Source organism: Ipomoea nil, unplaced genomic scaffold (assembly GCF_001879475.1).
Source record: "Ipomoea nil cultivar Tokyo-kokei standard unplaced genomic scaffold, Asagao_1.1 scaffold2480, whole genome shotgun sequence".
In the NCBI taxonomy this organism is placed as follows: domain Eukaryota; kingdom Viridiplantae; phylum Streptophyta; class Magnoliopsida; order Solanales; family Convolvulaceae; genus Ipomoea; species Ipomoea nil.
In genome coordinates this window covers 3,306,800-3,327,336 of record NW_017618908.1, presented here as the reverse complement: position 1 = coordinate 3,327,336, position 20,537 = coordinate 3,306,800, and the positions used below count along the sequence as shown (strand labels likewise).

At 37.9% G+C, this 20,537-nt stretch overlaps 3 protein-coding genes and 1 non-coding gene across 5 annotated transcripts; 1 reads left to right on the top strand and 3 right to left on the bottom strand.

Moving 5' to 3' along the window:
- Nucleotides 1-743: 743 nt before the first annotated feature.
- Nucleotides 744-3,310, bottom strand: LOC109152897 (outer envelope pore protein 24A, chloroplastic-like). The gene is made up of 3 exons (XM_019300578.1): nt 3,000-3,310; nt 2,565-2,924; nt 744-1,175 (listed from the first exon to the last, which is right to left on the bottom strand). The coding sequence occupies exons 1-3, from the start codon at nt 3,195-3,197 to the stop codon at nt 1,095-1,097; spliced, it is 639 nt and encodes a 212-aa protein (XP_019156123.1). The 5' UTR covers nt 3,198-3,310; the 3' UTR covers nt 744-1,094.
- A 900-nt stretch (nt 3,311-4,210) lies between these two features.
- On the bottom strand, nt 4,211-11,955 carry LOC109152893. Of its 2 annotated transcripts, none has more exons than XM_019300571.1 (9): nt 11,709-11,955; nt 10,828-10,916; nt 9,741-10,655; nt 9,550-9,670; nt 8,561-9,427; nt 5,725-8,413; nt 5,108-5,298; nt 4,966-5,025; nt 4,211-4,831 (listed from the first exon to the last, which is right to left on the bottom strand). In XM_019300571.1, exons 1-9 carry the CDS (start codon nt 11,938-11,940, stop codon nt 4,437-4,439), a joined length of 5,559 nt encoding a protein of 1,852 aa, XP_019156116.1. In that variant the 5' UTR covers nt 11,941-11,955; the 3' UTR covers nt 4,211-4,436. The 2 variants fall into 2 exon arrangements, with proteins under 2 accessions (XP_019156116.1, XP_019156117.1); XM_019300572.1 differs by having other exon boundaries at nt 8,597-9,427.
- Nucleotides 11,956-14,720: 2,765 nt separating this feature from the next.
- On the top strand, nt 14,721-16,216 carry LOC109152900 (deoxyuridine 5'-triphosphate nucleotidohydrolase-like). The gene is made up of 3 exons (XM_019300580.1): nt 14,721-14,875; nt 15,389-15,480; nt 15,861-16,216. Exons 1-3 carry the CDS (start codon nt 14,736-14,738, stop codon nt 16,049-16,051), a joined length of 423 nt encoding a protein of 140 aa, XP_019156125.1. The 5' UTR covers nt 14,721-14,735; the 3' UTR covers nt 16,052-16,216.
- Nucleotides 16,217-16,268: 52 nt separating this feature from the next.
- Nucleotides 16,269-16,340, bottom strand: TRNAE-UUC. Its single transcript has one exon. It is a non-coding gene; the product is annotated as a tRNA-Glu (tRNA).
- Nucleotides 16,341-20,537: the final 4,197 nt, after the last annotated feature.

Sequence of the window (20,537 nt, the reverse complement as noted above, 5' to 3'; positions counted from 1 at the left end):
ATGCAACGCAACACTGGCACTCGGGGAGGGTTGTGTGCGATCAACCTGGATGCTTCGTACCCAATTAAGAGCCCTCCTTCGCGCTTTGAGAGGTATAGGCGTATCCTTAGGCGTTTGCTTGGATGGTAAACAGTATTGAACGAACATGCACAGAAGATGTAAATGGACGGTTGGGTTAATGATTCTATTTTTTGAAAATCCAATCACCTAATCAGATACACTCTCCATTAGAACAAAAAAAAAAAACAATCAAAGGCATGAAATGCTTATTTTATGATGCAGAAGTAAGTAGACAAATTTTGTAATTTTCTTTAAACAATATACATGGAAAGTAAGTCGTTGCTAGTCGTCTTGTATTTCAGAATTGTTACTTTTTTATTATTCATTTATCTTAGTTGAAATACTGTGTTCTGTAGATTGTGAGGTTTGCATATACAGCTCTTTTGATCCTACAAAATTGGTTATCAGACATACGAATTTGTTGAATTTAAGAATAGGTCAGTGTTAATCCAACCTAAATCAACCGGCAATTCCCAGTTCCAAAATCAACCGAACCGAAACCAAACTTTGTATAAAAGTTCCATATATTTCGATCCGGTTTCAACAGTGCATGGTTCAGTTTGAACCAAACTGTGGTCATGTTAGAAAAACTAGAAAATCACTTCCAAAGTAGACAAAAAATGTCAAAGAAAAATCCAACTGTGACTACTGGATGCCATGAACATAAATGCCATCTGCAGGTGAATGGAAAAAATAGTGTGTATAACCAATAGACTACATTCATTTTATTCAGTGGGCATGAAAATGGTGCTTGGCAAGCTGCTGAAATCATCAGTAACCTAACCAAAACATTTTTTCTAAGACTTGATGCAAAGGTTTCTTGAACAATGGACACAGTATCTAAACAAAACCATTGGAAAATAAAATTTTGGATTTGTCCACGACACAATATTCGGCTCCATGTTTTGAATACACCGACAATATTAGCTGTGGAAAGAAGCCAGACGATGATAGTCACTAGGTCAATGAATATGGTTTGTTTGTATGATTGCAGCAAGAAGATGAAAACGACAGAATCATGATACAGAGAAGCATCACATTTCAAAGTCCCAGGTGCTCTCGGCAATAACCTTTGGCCTTTTAAGATCCTCGGCCAAATTAAGAGATGCAGAAATCTGAAGGCAGAAGAGAAGACATGAGTCAGACGTCAAATTCCAGGGATAGAAATTACAAATTTTAAATGCGTATAACCAGCATCAGAAGCCGTCAACAAGTATCATTTATTCTACAATTAGTATGTGCTAACAAATCATTTTCAGCTCCCTCCCTCTTTGATACTTCAGAAAAAATACCCAAATTGTATTTATCTATACTGGTATTTGTCAACAAATTGGTTGCAAATAACATTAGGATTAGGATCGAATTGAAACCAATGTCATGCAATCAAGATCAAGTTGAGACTATTAAAATACTTGGGCCAAATTGAAACTTAGCTTGAAACCTTCTAGTACAATAATCTGACCATACTGCCAAATACTAATTGTGCAGTACAAGCTTCACTGCCAGAATGAAGTTTCTTGTACTTTTTTAGTTCACTGCCCATTTGTATCATAGAACAGCTGAAATGAAGTGTCTAGTAACAAAACCATAAAAGTTATCTAATATGATGAATTGATGATTCATTATATTTTCCTTGGTCAAGATAAAAGACAACTCCACCACTTCGGTTTATAATTCTATTTTCCTTGTTTAAAGTTAATCAATTTAAAGTAGGATTCTCCAAGAGAATACAGAAAGTCTAATCAAGTACCATTAAATGTATTCACAAATCTGATGCTAACATTGCTTTTGCATCAAAATATCTAAAAATACTATAATCATCTTTCACAAGCCTGAATTATAACACAAATAAATTCAAACTATACATCAATTTGTAACTCAAGTCAGAGCATAAACAACAAGATGAACAAGTTGCATGTGTCAAAAAAAAAAAAAAAAAAAAAGAAGCAGGTAATCTAATAATATCATGTCAGTAATTTCTATTCTAGTATTCTATACAGAGTGAAAACATAATTGAAGTGTCTCAATATGCAAGTGTAGAAAGATTACACCAAACCCAACAGCCTATAGGAACATTACACCGAATCAATCAAGTATCCCAAAAAGTTTATTAGGTTGGAAAGTAACCGAAATAAATAGAGCAGGTTATATGATTCAAAAGCATATGCAATATCAAGTAAAATTCATCACCATTTATTATTTAAAAAAAAAAAAAAAAAGATTACCACTTTGAGCATTAATCAATAGAGTTCTTTGCATGCCTAAGGAAAAGAATAAAGATTGATTGGCAAACATTTTTAACAAAAAATTTAGCAAATGTTAATGTGACTTATTGCCATTTTAGGAGCCTTGGAGGCTTGGAGGTTTGCTGAATTAGGTAATGACAACAAGCCATGTCTAACTTTTACTTTTAGTAAAATATTTGGTTAAATCTAGCGAAGTCATGAAACAAATGTAATGCATCTCACTGACAGATAAAGAGAAAAATGATGGGGTGAGAATACCTTGAAAGTGCCATTCAATTTGGAATTCCTGGACCATTCTAGGCCCAAGTTCTTGTTGGACGTCTGGAACATAGCTTTCAACACATCGTCCCCGTAAACCCTCTGCGAAATAGAGAAATCCCAGGCATTCTTGGCGAAATCGTAGCTGGGCTCAAAGGTAGTCTGCCCCTTGTGCACATAAGTATACTTAAGCTTACAATTCCCGGAGCCGATCAAGTGATTAGCCGAAACCTTGTTAGCCGGATCCAAAACCAAAGTCCCATCCACCGTTGTCCGTTTATCTCCTTTGAAGTGGATGTAATTCAAGTTCAACGGCTTCTCCAAAACCCTAACCGTACTCATAAATTGAAACCTAAAATCCTGGAAAAAAAACAAACATTAATTTGATTTTAACGAGTTCAAAGTGAGGAAATGTGGCAAGTAGGCAAGTAGTACCTTGTTGGGGACGTTGTAGTCGACAATGAAAGAGCCAGGTTTCTCAAGTGAAAGAGCTAAGCCGTTCAAGGAGGGGCCTTTGACGACGGTGGCGTCAGTCATGGTAGCTCGGAGTTTGATGTCGCCGGCGTTGACGGAGACAGTGGCGCCGGCCGCCATTTTGTCGAGGTCATATCGGGTTTTGAGCGAGCCCTTCATTCTCTCCGAGAGAGAAGCTAGATGGAGAGAAGAGTAAACAAGAAAATAAGGTAGAAAGCGCCGATAAGTTTAAGGCTACAGTCCACCAGACTACGATGGTCCCAACTCCCAACATTTCCAATAATTTGGAACTTTAAAACGTAAATGATACACGGAAAAACAAATTTTATCATTTCATAAAATAATCAAATAGGTAACTATAACCAGCTTAGTTGGTATGAGTGGTCGTGCACTCTCATTCTGTAACCAACTTAGTTGGCATGATCACCACTCTCATTCTGTAACTAACTTGATTGGTTGGTTCTATAACTAACTTGGTTGGCGTGAGTGGTCATGCAATCTCATTCTATAACTAATTTGGTTGGCGTGAGTGGTCGTGCACTCTCATTCTCTAACCAACTTGGTTGGTTGGCTGACCTGTGTGGTTGTGCACTCTCATTCGCGTGAGTGGTCGTGCAATCTCATTCTGTAACCAACTTGGTGAAGTTTGAACCCCCTTTCATATGGAGAGAATGGAGATTAATTCTTCCAAAAGGTTGAACCCCAAACCTAAGGACCCCCCCCCCCCCCCCCCCCCACACCCCGACCCGACAGAGTATTTAGAAGGATGATAACTCAATTGAACATGAACCACAGAGACTAGACCGTATTCACTGCGCACAAGAACCCCCCTCACCTTGAGAGGTTGCTCCCACACTGCTCAAGACACCTCTAATCAAATAATACCAATGGTAACCAGCTTGGTATTGAGCCGGCCCAATACAAATAGAGCTTAGAACCTGCTCAAGACACCTCATGGTCTGACCAAAAAATAATACCAATAGGTAAAAAACATGTGATATAACAAACTTTAACCAACAAATATGATCTACCCACAAACCTCAATACCTCCTACTCTACTCCAACATTTGATTTTACAAATAAAAATTATGCATAAACAGTAAAAACCAAACTCTCCTAATGCAATTAATCACAGTGTCACACAATCGAATACTAGATGCCTTAACAGAGGATGAGCAATAGAAATAATTAAAGCTAACAGCTTTGTTGAAACATCATCAGTCAAAACAAACAAAAGGATCTAACACTGCGCAAAAGGCCACAAAATTGCTTGAGCAGCTTAAATATCACCGCTACCTTTGCACCCTATGAATTCTAAAGTTAAACATGCATGTACAGTCTCAAAAAAAAACAAACTGTATTTACAGCCTGAACTGTTTGTTATCCTCTCCCTACTACTTAATCTTCTATGCTCTGAATCTCTCCCATCATAATCCGATTGCTAACCACGTTAAATCCAAGCTCTGAAAGATTGACCTTTTTCCCTTTCTTGCCTTTCTTCTTTCCACCCCCTTTCGTAACCACATCCAGAGCACCACCAGTGTTACCACCCTCACCAGCTTCTACAATGCCAACAGGGTCAGAAGTCACATCTCCAGCACCTTTTCCGGTGACCTTTCGATCATTCTGTCTCTGAAAGGCAATCTCAACAACATCCGCAGGCAAGAAATCTTTGTAGTTTAGGAACTTCTCAATAAACTCATGGTCAGGGTCAAAAGAGCCTAGATTCTCAATCAGAAGTGTTTCAGCCTCAGATCTGGATTGCTTCAAACAGAACTCTAGAAAACTTGTATCTGGAAGAAAGAAACAAAATGACGAGTGATACAGTTGAAAACAAATCCAAAATTTCACAATTACTCTGGACAATGAGTTGATTCAAGATGAAACAAATGAAAGGGGAAATAAAGAAGAGGAGCTGCTAATATACCTTTTGATCCAATAAGCCTCGCACACTCGCTCTCACACCACTCTCTGAAATCCATGGCTTCTGAAATAATACCATGAGAGACTGGGGGTCAAATTTTTTACTAATGTTTCACTATTCATTAAGTACAGACAATTACACATACCAGAGTGCTTTGTTTGGAAATCTTTCTTCCCTTTCAAAGATGAGTGAGCTGAGGCAGGAGATGAAGACATTACACGTTCCATGGGCCTGCCAATTGACTTTTGCTTACTAGATGACCCACCAAGAGTCCCTTTCACTGGGGTATTCTTGACTCCCCAACTTCCATGGTTTCCAAGATTGGGAAAATCAGACCTACAAGAATCACAGAAAGTAACTTCAACTAAATGAATGACAATTTATTGACTCATGATTAAGAATTCATTTCACACCAGCACACTTCAAGACCAAAAATTTTCCAGAAAATTTATCCTACAAAACATTCAAGCATGTTAGAATCACTTCAAACACTACATCCACATAGATCTTCATTTAATACTCCTAAGAATGTTCATGTCTTGTTAGTAACTTTCAACCACATATAAAGGCTGAAAATATTCATTTCACAAAATTAAGTGCAAAACATCCAAGACACTAAACACAGATGTTGGAATGTGGAGAAATTAAAAGTATGTTAGCAAATATATCTTCTTAATTTATGTCATAGAAATACTGACAAATTAGGAAAAACAAAGTTCAATTGATCCATGTATATGTTAGAGAAAGGGAAAGTGGTCATACTGCTTTGCTTCTTGCTTGGGTTGATCTATTGGGCCCCAAAAGAAATCATCTTCTACTTGAGTCTTGGATTGTGAAGCAGCTTGTAAATTAACTTGAATTGGCGTTGCAGCCTTGGATGGAGAGGAAGCAGAAAGAGACCATGAACCAGTGCCTCCTCGGGCAGGTTGAGTTGGGACAGATTTCTGAGGTGTTGGCACTGGAATATGCTGCGGACCAGTAGAAGCCTTCTTTTGCTGTTCCTTCAGAATGTCCCTCAACGATGAGGGTTTTGGGGTTTTCCCAGAGTCAGTAGACCATGCTGGAGCAACAGAAGTGCTTGCAGTCTCACCCTTCCAAATGACAAAATCTCCCAATGAAGGACCAGAAGGTACAGCAGGTAACATCTCTTTTTCCATTTGTACTTGACGTGAAATCTTGACTTTGTCAATGGGGCTTGATCCTGTAGAGATTTCCACAGAAGCAACAGGTGCTGAAGTCCTAGATGCAGCTGCCTTGGCTTTTGCTGACTTCTTCCGACTTTTTTTCGTATCTTTAGCTTCAATGAAAGCATCATCATCTCCAGTATCAGCTTGTAACCCTGTATGTGGAACAGCAGGTAAACTGGGCTCACTGTTGGCAACCTCTTCTCTTTCACTTGACTTAACCACAAAATTTTCAGCCAATACATCATGTAGTTGACTTTTCTTACTCTTTTGATTAAAAGAACTATCTGATTTCCTCAAATTTAATTCCCTGCTACTAGCATCTAGTTCAGTTTCTCTAAGATGCTTTTGATCGGAACTAGCAATCACCCCTGCCCAAGGAGTAGAAACATTAACTGGGTTCTGAGATGTGATTTCAGTAACAACTGCTTCTGCTTGTGCTCTCCTCTGTTCTTCCTCTTGAATTTCCAGTAAAGACTTTGGCTTGAAACCAGGAGAAGGCTTCCACGCTCGTGCACCAGAAACTCCTTGGGACCTGATCGGTGAGACAGCCCCAACTTGTTCTGAGTCACCCTTTGTCACATCATTTTCACCTTCTCTCATCACATTCACATGCAACAAATTTTCCCCTAGTTGTACATTCACATTATCAACAGCAACTTTATTATTTTTCCTCTCCATTGTTTCCGGTTCAGAGGCTACACCTACTCCAGTTGGACCACCATGTATATCAGATTTTGCATCAGAAACAGTAGCCCCCTTAGATTCTGATAATTTTAACTGCTTTGTCTTAGATACTCCATTCGCAGTGTCAACAGCTTGCATTTTAGCAGATTTTTGCTTTTTTGATTTCTTCTCGGTAGACTTTTTAACCTCAGATGACTCAACAATCTTCATGTCCTTCACCGAAGACTCAAGATTCTTCACTTCCTTTACTGAAGATGAATCAGAAGAGTTTTTACCTCCTTCACATTGTGGATTCTCATGCTGTTCGGGTAGAGGCTGTACATATTCACTTTGCTGATCAAGAGTCAACTCACTCCCATGACTAGTCGGGGGTGGCAAATCAACAGATGTTGATAAACCCTCTGGAGGTGATAAACTTGGAGCAGCCACAGAACTCATGACTGTTGCTGGATCAATATTTTCTGATTTATGCTCCAGAGGATAATTGTTGGTTGTATCCATACCAGGCAATGGATCAATCACACCAGTTGATATGAGCGAACCCCTTTGCTGAACACCAGCAAGTTGTTCCTGATAGTTTCCACTGCTTCTCTGATGATAATCTCCAAAAACTTGATGCGGCAAATGTATAGAAGAGGGTTCTGAACCAACACTATGAGTTCCATCCAGAGAAATGCTTGTTGGCAACGCAAAATTTGGAGCACGATCTTCTTGCCTAGCTGGTAGTTGAGATTGGGTACCCAGATTAAGCAACTCGCGTGATGGTTGTAACTGAGCGTGATCCGTAGTAACATTTCCGGTAGGGATGCCACCTGTTTGTAATTGGCCATAGGATGGTTCAGCAAAGTGCTGAGAAGAATGATGCTCAGACAGCATCTGAGAAAGTAGCTGTTGTTGCTGGAGCACTAACTCCTGTTTCTGCTGCTGCTGCTTGAGCAACAACAATTTATCCAGAAGCAAAAGTTGCTGTGGTGAAAGAGGAGTCTGAGATTGCAGCTGCAACAAGTACTGCTGCTGCAGCAAATTTAACATTTGTGGATCTTGGGAGATCCCAGAAGAAAGCAGCTTCTCAGGAGCTAAAATGCTGGATGGATTATCCAATGTTTGACCTAGAAAATTCATTAAAGGTGGGTTTTGTGCTGGTAGCCTTGGCTGCTGGATCCCAAATGCAGCTTGGGTGTTCAACCTCTGACCATTATGCATATCCAACCTATTTTGAAGATTTTCTGATCCTCCTTGAGTTGGGAAGTTAGACCAACCGCTAGTTCCACTGTTCATGCTTGCTGATCTATCTGGTAAACCTTGAAGTAAAGACATCAAATCCACATTCTGATTATGAGGCTGTTGGCGAGCATTGTCAGCAACTAAAGGAAGCTTTGAATGTGGCAACGAATCATGAACCACATCCGATGTTGGAACAATGGAAGCAACATCTCTCCCTGGCCAATAAGAATACGGATTTGGTAGAGATCTCTGCCTCTCAAGTGCCATCTTTTTTGCCAGGAGGTACAGATTATCCCCACTTTCAGGACCCAGAGAAGGCATTGGACCAGCAGTATTTCCAATATAACCTGGCATACCTATCAACCAGCATACAAAAAACTTCTTTATTTAGAGTTCTACAAAAGTATTAACCCCAAAAATGCCACAAAGAAATGGCTTGTTTAGAAAAAGTAGAAATAAAAAGGGAAATGCAGTGCAAGTCTCATAATGGAAACAAAACCAACCTTCTGAGTGAACAAACTTCTCGGGAGGAGCATTACTTGTGCTGCCAGACATGAGCGACTCCAGAAACCTATTCTCAGCCTCAGCTGTTGAACTATGATTATATCTTTGTTCACTTCTTGAAATATCAATCTCAGTTGAACCTGAATGAAGCATTGGAAAGGGGTTCATATTCATTTCAGCAGAAGCATCAGTACTTGGCTTTGGTGTACCAAAGCCAGGTGGTGGCCGAGCCTTGGCACGCAAGTGAGGCATAACATCCCCAAGTTGGGCAAATGGTGTATCAGGTGGTACCCCCACTAAACGAACAAGTAACTCTATTCCAAAATATCCCGCCTCAAACCATCCAATGATATCACTGCCAGAAAAAGGCCCTTGAATTTCACCCTGTGGATCTTTATAATAAAGCATGAAGTCTTCTGGAGATGCTTGTGGCAGCTTCTGCTTATCCAACTCTTTGTCCAGGATGGCAGAGTGTTGCCTTTTAAGCAACGGATCATTCCCAAGTTGCCATTTTAGCCCTTCACTTTTAGTGTAAGATGAATCGGATAGACTTCTTTCACGCTCATCAGCCAAACCCTTCTGGGACCCAGACCAGCCAATATTGGAGCCAACCACCCCGGGTATCTCCAAAAATTCTTTGGAGGCAACATGTGAACGCTCACGCATTGATGGTGATCTCCACACTCCTTCAGTATTCAACTTGAGTTCAGAAAATTTCTCATAATCCTGTGCAGCCTCAACTTTAGCATTGGACTCAAAGGAGTGTATCTGTCTATCATAGTAGCCTTCTGAATGACCACCTCTTCCATTATCTATAGTTTCATCTCTAGAATCATCAAGACCTTGCAGTGATTCATTTCGGCTGCCTGATCATGCAAGAAGAATTGTGAGCATCAAAATAATGAAATAAATAAAAATCATGTGGCCAGCAATATCAATTAGGATGGTGGGTGGCAAACTAAATGGACTGACATCAAAATTAAAGCACCTTGTTTATTTCTTCTTGACTGCAAAAAGTCAGTTGAATTTCGACCAATAGAACTGTCTTTATTGATCTGTGGCGCACCACTACTCAGAACTTCCCCATTGTCAATTCCTTTCAAAACAATCTATTAACAAAAGTATATTAGGATGATTGAAACTAAGTGGACTAGAAAATAAACTAACACAACAACTTACCAATTCTTCAGCACTAAGTGCACAGATAGCTAGAGGTGCAAGAGGTTCCTCTTGCATGAGTGAAGGTATTTGCAAAACCCCTTCTAAGTATTTGCTAGAGGATCCCATATCAGTTGTCCTGTATACATTCAACAATTTGGTCCGGCTATACCTAAAAGGAGAGGACTCATCATGGCCACTTTCAACTTTCTCTGGGAGCACACTATGTGACTGAATATGAGAAGAAACATCATTCATAGAGCTGCCTACAGAGGGGATCCTTCCTCGACCATGAGAAAAGGTTGGAGCATTTTCTCCACGTCCCCGGCCATGGCTTGATGTAAAAGCATGCTTGTTTGGCGTCAAGGTTAGGTGGTGAGGAGGATCCACCCTACCTCGACTTTGAGACGAATTAGGCCTCCAAGGCCGGTAGTGGTCTCCCTCTCTCTCATCCTTACCATGATATGCAAGACCAGATGGCCCTTTTTCTATGGGAAAGTCATCATCTTTGCTAAAATCACTCCATTTCTCACGCAAACCATCTACCTCCTTACTATCAGGGCCCCATCGTGTATTCCATTTGCTCTCTCGACGCTGATCATGACTGCTTTCCCTATTTCCCGAATCAGAGAAGCGTTCCACTGGAACACGGCGTGCTTCTCCGTAATGCCTTCCAGCTGACTCAGTCCAGCGGTCCACCTTGCGACCATCACCAAGCCCTTTATCCCCCTCCCTCCAGCGGTCCCTGCGAATAGAGGAATTAGTGTCTCTTTCTTCTTCACGCCAGCGGTCACGGCGTGCAGAATCCGCATCCATCACAGATGGCCTGAAGACTTCCTTCTTCTTCTGGTGATCATGAACATCCTCAGCCATCCCTGGTGATTTTGGGGGTTCAGACCCACCTGGATGAACTGAATGTGGATTGAAATGGTTTTCCTGCAATTTTAGTCATCAACAAACAAGCACAATATCTGATTCATGCACAAACTCGTAACTCAACCAATGATACTTTCACAAGTCTTAAATATTTTATAAAAGAACCAAGGAAAAGAAATAGTTCAAGGAGAACTAATAATAAAAAGAAATGAAAAAGCAATTGATAACACACCCCAGTTGCTATCCCAGTTTTATTCTCCCCAGACTTGGGAAAAAGCCACTGCGGTGAAAGTGGGACAGGAATGTCGGATCCTTGCACATCTAAATAAATGAAAGAAAACCAGTGAGTTAATCTACCAAAAGCATTTCTTAGTGTCATTGACAAGGAACAACCAACCAAAAAGACAAGACAGAATGTAAGACATCCTTTTATTTTGAAGGAAAAAAAAATGGATTAAGCTCTACTGGAAATCTAAATATGACAAGCACATCATGCCCCATTAGTATAGTGAGGCTAAATATAATGCTAAAATATGTAAATCATGAAATCCATAAAGCAACTGATATAAAATAGACATAATGTAGCAAAAGATGATGAGAAATTTGGCAAAACCACTCAAATAATTAATACATTCAACATGCAGAAGTGCTCAAGAGCAATATGCAAATATTTTACAGGAAATTATATTTTGAGGAAGAAACAATTTTTATCCGAGCAAGAATTGGCATTAACTTGAATAGTCAATAAAGTAATCAATCAAAAGAATTTTGATTTTTTCCAATAACACCAGAAATTAATATCGGCAAGAAATACAAAACTCAATTCCCGCTGAGATTGAGCAATCATAAAAATGAAGCCAAATAAATATAAAGCCGGAGTAAAAGAAAGGTCTTTATGCTTTTTAATAACCAGAAACAACCGCCGTTATCCGAAGAGGAACCAACCCTAAAACCCCACAGTCGAGGCGAGAACACACGAGTTCCAATCTAGGGTTTTACAGAGAACAGCATTGAAAATTACGAGCGACAGAGGCGAGTACAAAGCACCGATGGGTGAAATGGAGGCGAAGGCGTGGTGTTAAATACGAATGCGGAAAAAAAAAACTGCAGTACCTTTGGAGATCTGGCCGGAGCGAGAATCGAAGTCGGTCTTTTCAGCCATGGATGACGGCGGAGCGTAGAGCAGAGAGAAAGCTTCTAGATTGAGCTGTGAGAAAGCCAAAGAAACCCTTTTTTCGGCGACTGCTTGAAGGTGTGAAGAGACTGAGAGCGGATGCTTAATGGTGAGAATATAGGGCAACAGCGGGGTGAGGATAATCGAAGAGGGATTCGTGTAGGTTAGCATTGAGAGGCTTTCGGCGCACGTTAGCGTTATGGGTAGATTTTTCCACGCGCTGCTGAATGTCGTGACGTCCTTTTTGCACTCGTAGAGGTGTGGCGTGTATGGACGCGCGGAGTGTTGTAGATGGGTGTGATTGTTGTTATCGGTTTTGGGTATACGATACGCCACGTTAGGCGCAGGTTAAGGTGGCTGGGCCGATAGGGAAGATGTCAGTGTGGAACTGACTGATGTGTCTTTTTTCTATTGGTTGGTTTTTTAGTATGATTTTTTTTCCTTTTGTTAAGAACATTTTTGTGTTCGAATACTGAGATATCACCTTTATTTTGATATATATGTCATTTTAATTTTAATTAGATAATTTTTTTTATGATAAATAAATTAGACCCTTGAACTTTTGAAATTTGTAATTAAATACATTAATATATTAATTTAGTGTATTAAGGCTCAAAAATCAATTAGTGACCTACAATAGATAGTCACTAGTGCATCGACGGAGCTCGGGTGATCGCTCTGTCACCAATTTTTTCCCGAAGGTCGTCGGAACATCACCGAAGCTCCACCGACGCACTCGTGACTTGCTATTGTAGGTCACTAACTGGTTTTTGAGCTTTGATGCATTAAATTAATATGTTAATATGTCTAATTGCAACTTTCAAAAATTTGTGAATCAAATTAACTTCTCATATAAAGTTTGATGATGTATTTAACTCTTTTCCCCAAAAAAAATTAATGTTGGATACGAGGCTAGCATAATAAGTCTAATCCAATCATGTGAAAACAAACTTCAATCCTATTAAAGAATTGGCATGAAATTGATATGTGAGTGACCATTTTGATTTATTAATTTGAGTAGGGTCCATTACTGATTTAAGTTGAGTTAAAGTAAATTCGCGTTCTTCTATACGAAGACATGTATTTCGTATATTTATATACTTAAAATGGATAATGAATAAATAATAAATTAATTTTTAAAGTATACCCATTAAATTAATTGGGGAAAAAAGTTGAGATTTGAAAGGTTTTGTATAAGTCTTTGTCTTACATGAGAAAAATACATAAGTTTGAAGTGATATAAATATAGTTCTAGATTTTAGAAGTTGTAAAATATGTTACTATAAACTCTTTTTTTTCTTTCTTTAGTGACTAAGTAAATTAGTAACTACTATTCGATGATGTGTATTATGTAAACCCTTTTCATGCGTAATAACTTACAAATCACATAAGATATGTAAATTGCATTATAAAAAACCTTATGATGTGGGCCCAATACTCCAATTAAAATGGTGCAGACAAAAATCAAACTTATAACATTTTGGTACAATAGTCATACTCCACCTACTCGACACACTACTTATTCAAGGCTGAAAACTCTTTATTGCGTGCTGCAATGATGTAAAACAAAGTCTTGGTGATTATTATTTGTCGCAAACTATTTTAGTTTGTTTAATTTTTTAAAAGCTTCTATCTTTAAGTCTAAATAGTGATTATATTATATATTATATATTATATATTATAATTAAATATTACTTACAAGTCAAAGACCTTGTAGTCGAACATCACCAAGTTGCTATCACATATGAGAGATTATAGGTTTGAAGTTTAGTAAACTCAATATATATGAGTCAATAGTACTCATAAAATATTAGTTGCAAAATCTTAAAAGCGAGTTAAATATTTATAGTACCCAATAACAAAATAGAATAAACTAACAATATTTTGTTGTGTCATTTTCTTTGGCCTTTGAGGACAGCACTCATGTGCTTGAGCTCTTTAGCATCTCTCTTTTTACTTGTCATTGTACAAGAGTAATAGTGTTAATTCATGAATACAATTATTTACACGTTTTAAAAGTGACAAATTAAAATGAATAGATACATGAATGGTACTATAGTTGCTTCACCATTCATCATGTAATTTAACTTGTCTTAAAGAAATGTTTTTGTCATGGCGTCTTACCTTAAGATCGTTTGTGGAATCGTTTGAATACTTGTAAAGAAGTGTTGAGACATCAATAGAATATTTGAGATATGCACAGTTATGAGAAGTAAAACAGAACCGCAATTTGTTTTGCCCACGTAACATTATTTTACTTCAATTTTGGAGGGGGAGGTGTTTGATTTTTCTGACATGTAAAATGCTGTGTTTGATGATAATTTAAGTATTTTTCAAATAAGGACAGTAACTACATAATTTGAACCTTTCAATCTCAATTTAATCACTTATATTATACTTCTACACCACGTTACACAATGGTCCCTAAAGCATCTCCCCATTTTTCAACAATATGTAATTTATACTTCAATTAATACGGAGTACTTATTGACTTTTTTTTTTTTTTTTTTTTTTTTTTTTTTTTTTTTTTTTTTGTACTTGCTTACTTGAATTAGTAGAATTGGTTATTCTATGTTTGGAAGGCATTACCAAGACATTTAACCATATCTTGATTATATGTAAGCTTCGTGTTGATTATAGATTTGACTTTTAGGTGTGTCATCAACATGAATTTAATGGATTAACATGAAAATTAATTAAAGGTTGATAGCAAATTATACCAACAATTGTTTTCTCTACCTATATTGTTTAATCCTCAAATATAATGAATGCATAAACAAAGACAAAACACTAAAGTCATCCAAGTAACACTAAACAATGACCCAACAACCCAGCCGTGCCCCATAGAATGAGAAAAGGCCAAAACTTTGATAGATAATAAATTAGAGAAATGAATTGGATTGAGCATTGACCCTCTGATCTCCAGATTAGGCTTTTTGGGTACTGTGAATTGAGGCACTGAAATAATGGCTGAAGAGAACAACTCTAATAATCTGGTTGAAGCCATCAACAAATTTATTCCAACTCTGAAAGTGAAGAGGCTGTCTGAGAATGCCACTTTGCCTGAGAGATGTTTTCCTCATTCTGCAGGCTATGATCTTTCCAGGTGAGCATATCAATCTAGGCTGTCTGTTTTTTGGCTGTGATCTTATCCCAGTTTACTGCTGGAAATTATGGAATTTCCGACCACCTGAAAGTGATCTTAAATCAAGTCGAAAGAAAAAAGTGGTCAGAAATAGCAACAAAGGTTTTTCCGGATACCAAAAGTGGTCGGAACAAGATTTTCAACTTGATTTAATTAAGATCACTTTCAGGTGGTCGGAAATTTCATAATTTCCAGCAATTTAGTAAGTCGTTGGCTGTGATCTTATCACAGTTTAGTAAGTTGTTTGATCGGTATATATTAAGTTGGAAACCTGCAGTCATCACTTGAGGGCGTGCACGGGTAAATCTTGTAGTGAGTTGGGATTTGAATTTACAAGTTTGTATCTTTAGTCATCTTGGCTGAGGTTACCCCTGATCGCATATTATTTGACTTCTATAAACACTATGCTTGTGACATTTATGTACTTATCCTAGTACCCCTAACTTGATTAAACCCATTATTTGGTGTGTTTAGTGCAGTAGAGACAACAGTGCCAGCCAGAGGCAAGGCCATGGTTCCAACAGACCTAAGCATAGACATACCTCCAGGAACCTACGGCCGCATTGGTAAGTACATGTAATCCACACATATGATGTCTCATTGTTTATATTATAAGTCAGAACGGCTTATTAACCTTATTGGTTTGAGCTGATCAGTTATAGGCAGGCAATCAGTCCAATGCTGGTTTATCTCCTTTGGTCCTTTACGGGCTATGGTCACATGTAATCCACATATGATGTCTCATTGTTTATATTATAAGTTAGAACGGCTTATTAACTTTCTTGGTTTGAACTGATCAGCTATAGGCAACCAGTTTAATGCTGATTTATCTCTTTTGGTCATTTACGGACTGTATGATCACAAAAGCAGAGTTTACCCATTATATACTTTCGAGAACTGATAACGGTTTTACATGTTGTATGTCGATCTTTCACACGTATTACAGCTGCAAGGTCGAGTCTGTCGTGGCATAACTCGATTGAGGTTGGGGGTGGAGTGGTGGATCTGGACAAGAATCCTGTTTTTGTGATATTGTTCAACCTTTCTGATACTGATTTTCAAGTGAAAGTTGGTGACAGAATTGCGCAGCTGGTGATAGAACTCCACGCCACGCCGGAGATTCTTGAGGTTCAGTAATCTCATCTCACGTGCCCGGATCGGAACAGTTTGATCTGATCATTTGTGGAGAAAAAAAGCAGTTTATGGAATTATGGGTTGTTAGAAATATAGAATCTTGTTGTTGTCCAGCAGAATAAGTCTGATCCTATGAATAATGTCACCATTGTTGTTTCCTTGATACCATTGCAATTCACTTTTCTGTCATGAAATCTTGGAGAAAAAAATTTAAAAAGTATTCCGTTGCCGGGAATCGAACCCGGGTCTCCTGGGTGAAAGCCAGATATCCTAACCGCTGGACGACAACGGAATTGTTATTCTGCTCTACAAAATAAAGTTAACTTCGAACAAAATCGTATAGTAAGAAAATTCTGAGAATTGGTTTTAACTTTTAGAGAAAATGTGTTAAATAGACCCCTAAACATATCGCTAAAGGTCAATTAACCCCACAAACTTTTGAAAAGGTCAATTGAACACATAAAGACACAATTTTGAGTCGCTTGGCCCCATTAACCGGTAACTCCACAGGTAAGAGCCGGTAATTGAGTATGTGGCGCCACATAAGCTTTATTCTATGTTTTTTGGATTCTCCACATCAGCATAAATTAACAAAATAAAATTAAATAACCCATGTCGAAATCTTCTGTTTCTTCTTTCTTCTACAGCCCTAAATCTCACGTCGAAATCTTCTCTTAATCTTTCTTCACTTCTTCTTCAAAATCTTCTCTTCTTCTTTCTTCGAAATCTCTTTCTTCTTTCTTCTACGCCATCTGACCCAGTACAGTGCTTAGGCTTCTACTTCGCATTTCACCATTGGAGATGACATCATCAGGTTGGAGTGGTTCACCATTTTCGTCTCCCTCAAAGGCGAGACCAAATCTACAGTATGAACCACCATTGTATTGCCGTTGTGGGTTGAAATCACCACTATGTGTATCACGAGAGAATGAGCAACAATTTTTTGGGTGTCAAAGGTGGAAGGTACATGTATTGCATTTAACGTTTAAAAATGTTATTGATAAGTGTATAATATGTATTGCATTTAAGGTTTAAAAATGTTATGAATTTTTTGTTTAATCGTATTTGTCCAGGAAGGGGGATGTGGATTTTTTATCTGGAAAAATGCTCTATGGAAAGATGATGAGGTTGACTCTGATTGGAATAAGAATGTTGGAATAGAGTTGAAAAAGATGAAGTCTGAAATTCTGGAAAAAATCCGACAATTGCGAAGTGATGTTAAGAAAGATTTTGAAGCTGAAGTTGAAAGAAAAAAAAGACCAAGAAACATAATAATTGGTTTTATTATTGTTGTAGGAATAACTATGTTTGTAAGTTTGCAACAAAGGTTAAATCCTTATGGTTCTATGATGCCTTTGCCGTAGTTTAGTAATATATTAATTTGGTTTATTTGTGTTGTCATATGGATGTACGTTGCTAGTTACTCCAATGAAGTTTGTATTTTTTTTTGTTGTCAAATTGATGTTGTAGTTTAAACTTGTTTTAGTTGAGTATCTAATAAAGAATGTACAAGAAGTGACCACTTTAAAGTGTTCTTCAAAATAGATACAATCCAGAAAAAAGAGATAAAATTTGTGGTTTGTGTGTATGTGTATATACCACACACACATATACAAAAAAGAAATACAAGCTGCCAAAAGATAACACCAAACTGCCACTGCATTTACATTTTAGTTTCAATGTATCTTACAAGCTGTCAACACCAAAAAGAAATACAAGCTGCCAAAAGATAATACCAAACTGCCACTGCATTTACATTTTAGTTTCAATGTATCTTACAAGCTGTCAACACCAAAATCAGTTCATTGGTTCATTGAGGCTTGAGAAGCTTGATTGCTTGAGTTTGATCTAGGGTGAATGACTTGCTCCTGTGATTGACCAAGCTACAACAAAGGAAAAGAGTATAAACAATTAATATAATAACAATTACAACTATAACATGGCAGTAGTTGGAGTACTTACATTCCTATTAGGACATTTTGGTTTATAATGGCCCGAGTTCTTACAAAGAGAACAATGCATCTCTTTTCCCTTCTTTGAGACTCTTTTCTTTGCAGAGGTAGAGGTGGTCTTATCGGTAGTTGATGTATTTTTCTTAGGACGAGATGGACCTTCACTTGCCTCACGTGTTCTTTTTCTCTTTGGTCTTCCCGTCATTTTTTTAGGAATTGGAGCAAGTATTTCCTCAATTTGTGTCCTTGGCCAGAATAGCTCTCCATTCATTGGTTGAAGTGCATGGGCGTAGGTCCTTAGATATGCCTCTTTTGAATAGCATGAGTCAATGTACTCATGAGGTTCCCTTCCAATGTCAAAGATGGCGCATATTGCATGTGGGCATGGTATACCAGAAAGATCCCATGCCCTACATGAGCAACTTCTAGCTGCAAGTTTGACCTTGAATTGCTGTCTCCCTTTCTTAATTTCATAGCCATCATCTCCATTGAAATCAACCTAGCGCATATATTCAACAGAAATTAAATTCAGCATTATATTAAGCACATATTCATCTGCTCAACTGAAAGTACCTTCCACCCCATACTTTCATGTATATTTGTATCCAACTTCTTCATGATCAATGGTCCATAATTTCCAGTCCATCTTTCCACCGATTTAATTTTTTTTGCAATCCTCCGCATCACCCCTACTCTTATATCTTCCAACATAGGGATAACAGGCTTGACTCTTGCTTTGACTAAGGTGCTATTAAAAGCCTCACTGAGATTGTTATCCACAGCATCACACTTGACAGTTGTTCTAAAGAAAGCCTTGCACCAAAATCTTGGAGGGTACCTTCAAAACACATATTATAATTCAGATTGTGCATCTAAAACACAAGTTATAAATCAGTTTCTGCACACTTCAAAGTCAGATTTTGCACATCTAAAACACAAGTTATAAATCAGTTTCTACACACTTCAAAGTCAGATTTTGCATATCTAAAACACAAGTTATAAATCAGTTTCTGCACACTTCAAAGTCAGATTTTGCACATCTAAAACACAAGTTATAAATCGATTTCTGCACACTTCAAAGTCAGATTTTGCACATCTAAAACACAAATTATAAATCACCTTTCTAAGTCAACTTTTGCTGTAGGGTCTATCTTTCCTAAACATTTCATTTGTTCTTCGAATTCAGGTTCATTAGTAGCTTTTGCACACATCCAAAAGTGTTTTTTTAACACTTTGCCTCTATGTAACTTACTCCAATTGGCGTGCACGTGTCTTGCACAGTTACGGTGCTCAGCGTCAGGAAACAACTCTTTAATTACATGTGTTAATCCCTACAAAATATAACAAACAAAATAAGTATAATCCAAAGCTAAAATAAAGTGTTACAAGTGGTTTTGTATTGATTTAGTCTTTACCTTTTGTTGGTCACTAATTATAGTCCAAGGGGAAGTATCAGTGATGCCCAAATTTGACTTCAATTGCCCAAGAAACCAACCCCAAGAATCAGTGTTTTCTATCTCTACAATCCCCCAGGCTATAGGATACATTTGGTTGTTAGCATCTCTACCAACTGCACTCAGTATTTCACCTTTCAACATTCCCTTCAAAAAACATCCATCCAACCCAATTACTTTTCTACATCCTTCTAAAAACCCTTTCTTTAAAGCTGCAAAACAAACATAGAATCTCTGAAAAACAGAAGGGCATTCGGGTGTTATTTTATTGGTTTTTACAAAAGCTTTGGTGCCGGGATTAGAATTGATACATTCATCAGCATAATCCCTTATTCTACGAAATTGATCTTGAAAACCAGCATCAATTATCTTCAATACAGCTTTGATTGCCCTCTTTACCATGCAGATTCCCACATTCAGTTTTAGTTCAGATTGGATGTGTTTTTTCAATTCTGTTTGTCCAATTGAAGGGTTGTCTCTTATCTTATCTTCATATCGCTCCTCTATCCACGATTGACTTACTAATCTTAAGCTGTACTTTAGATTGCACATATGCTCCGTAGTCACTGTTTTAAGTTGAAAACACTTAAAAGTGTCATCCCATGACCCATGAGCTTGAAATGGACAAGGATGGTCACATGCAAGGGACACACGATGTGGCTCATTCCTCACAAAGTGGATATTTCTCTTTGAGTAAACAGCATAATTGATCATTGCCTTTCTAAACTGTTTTGCATCATCATATAGGGTACCAACTTCAAGCTCAACTGACTCAACATTTGGATTGTAGGAAGGGTATTTAAATCTACTTGTTGCTGCACTAGTCTGCTCAAATGATGCTTGTGCCTCTTCTTTTTCAGATTGATAACTCAATGGGTCATCAGAGTCATAATACTGACTTTGCACATCATCCTTCTCACCCACATTTTGAGTCTCACCTTCTGCCCTAGCCTTTCCAATGTCCTCATTATTATTTTCTGCATTTTGGCACTCAACATCAACGAAATCAGCTCCATCTTGAGGACTTCTTTCCAAATCAGAATCTCCATCTTCATGATTGCTTTCCAAACTAGCTTCTTCATC

What these genes read in the sequence shown, in the direction of transcription:
- LOC109152893 (XM_019300571.1), bottom strand. Translation starts at nt 11,940, where the DNA reads ATGCTAACCTACACGAATCCCTCTTCGATTATCCTCACCCCGCTGTTG. An exon ending in CACTTAGTGCTGAAGAATTG is followed by an intron (nt 9,671 to 9,740) that starts GTAAGTTGTTGT and finishes TTTTGTTAATAG; the next exon opens with ATTGTTTTGAAAGGAATTGA. An exon ending in TTTCCAAACAAAGCACTCTG is followed by an intron (nt 5,026 to 5,107) that starts GTATGTGTAATT and finishes GTATTATTTCAG; the next exon opens with AAGCCATGGATTTCAGAGAG.
- LOC109152900 (XM_019300580.1), top strand. Translation starts at nt 14,736, where the DNA reads ATGGCTGAAGAGAACAACTCTAATAATCTGGTTGAAGCCATCAACAAA. An exon ending in GCAGGCTATGATCTTTCCAG is followed by an intron (nt 14,876 to 15,388) that starts GTGAGCATATCA and finishes TGGTGTGTTTAG; the next exon opens with TGCAGTAGAGACAACAGTGC. An exon ending in AGGAACCTACGGCCGCATTG is followed by an intron (nt 15,481 to 15,860) that starts GTAAGTACATGT and finishes CACGTATTACAG; the next exon opens with CTGCAAGGTCGAGTCTGTCG.
- LOC109152897 (XM_019300578.1), bottom strand. Translation starts at nt 3,197, where the DNA reads ATGAAGGGCTCGCTCAAAACCCGATATGACCTCGACAAAATGGCGGCC. An exon ending in ACTACAACGTCCCCAACAAG is followed by an intron (nt 2,925 to 2,999) that starts GTACTACTTGCC and finishes TTTTTTTTCCAG; the next exon opens with GATTTTAGGTTTCAATTTAT. An exon ending in AATTGAATGGCACTTTCAAG is followed by an intron (nt 1,176 to 2,564) that starts GTATTCTCACCC and finishes TTCTGCCTTCAG; the next exon opens with ATTTCTGCATCTCTTAATTT.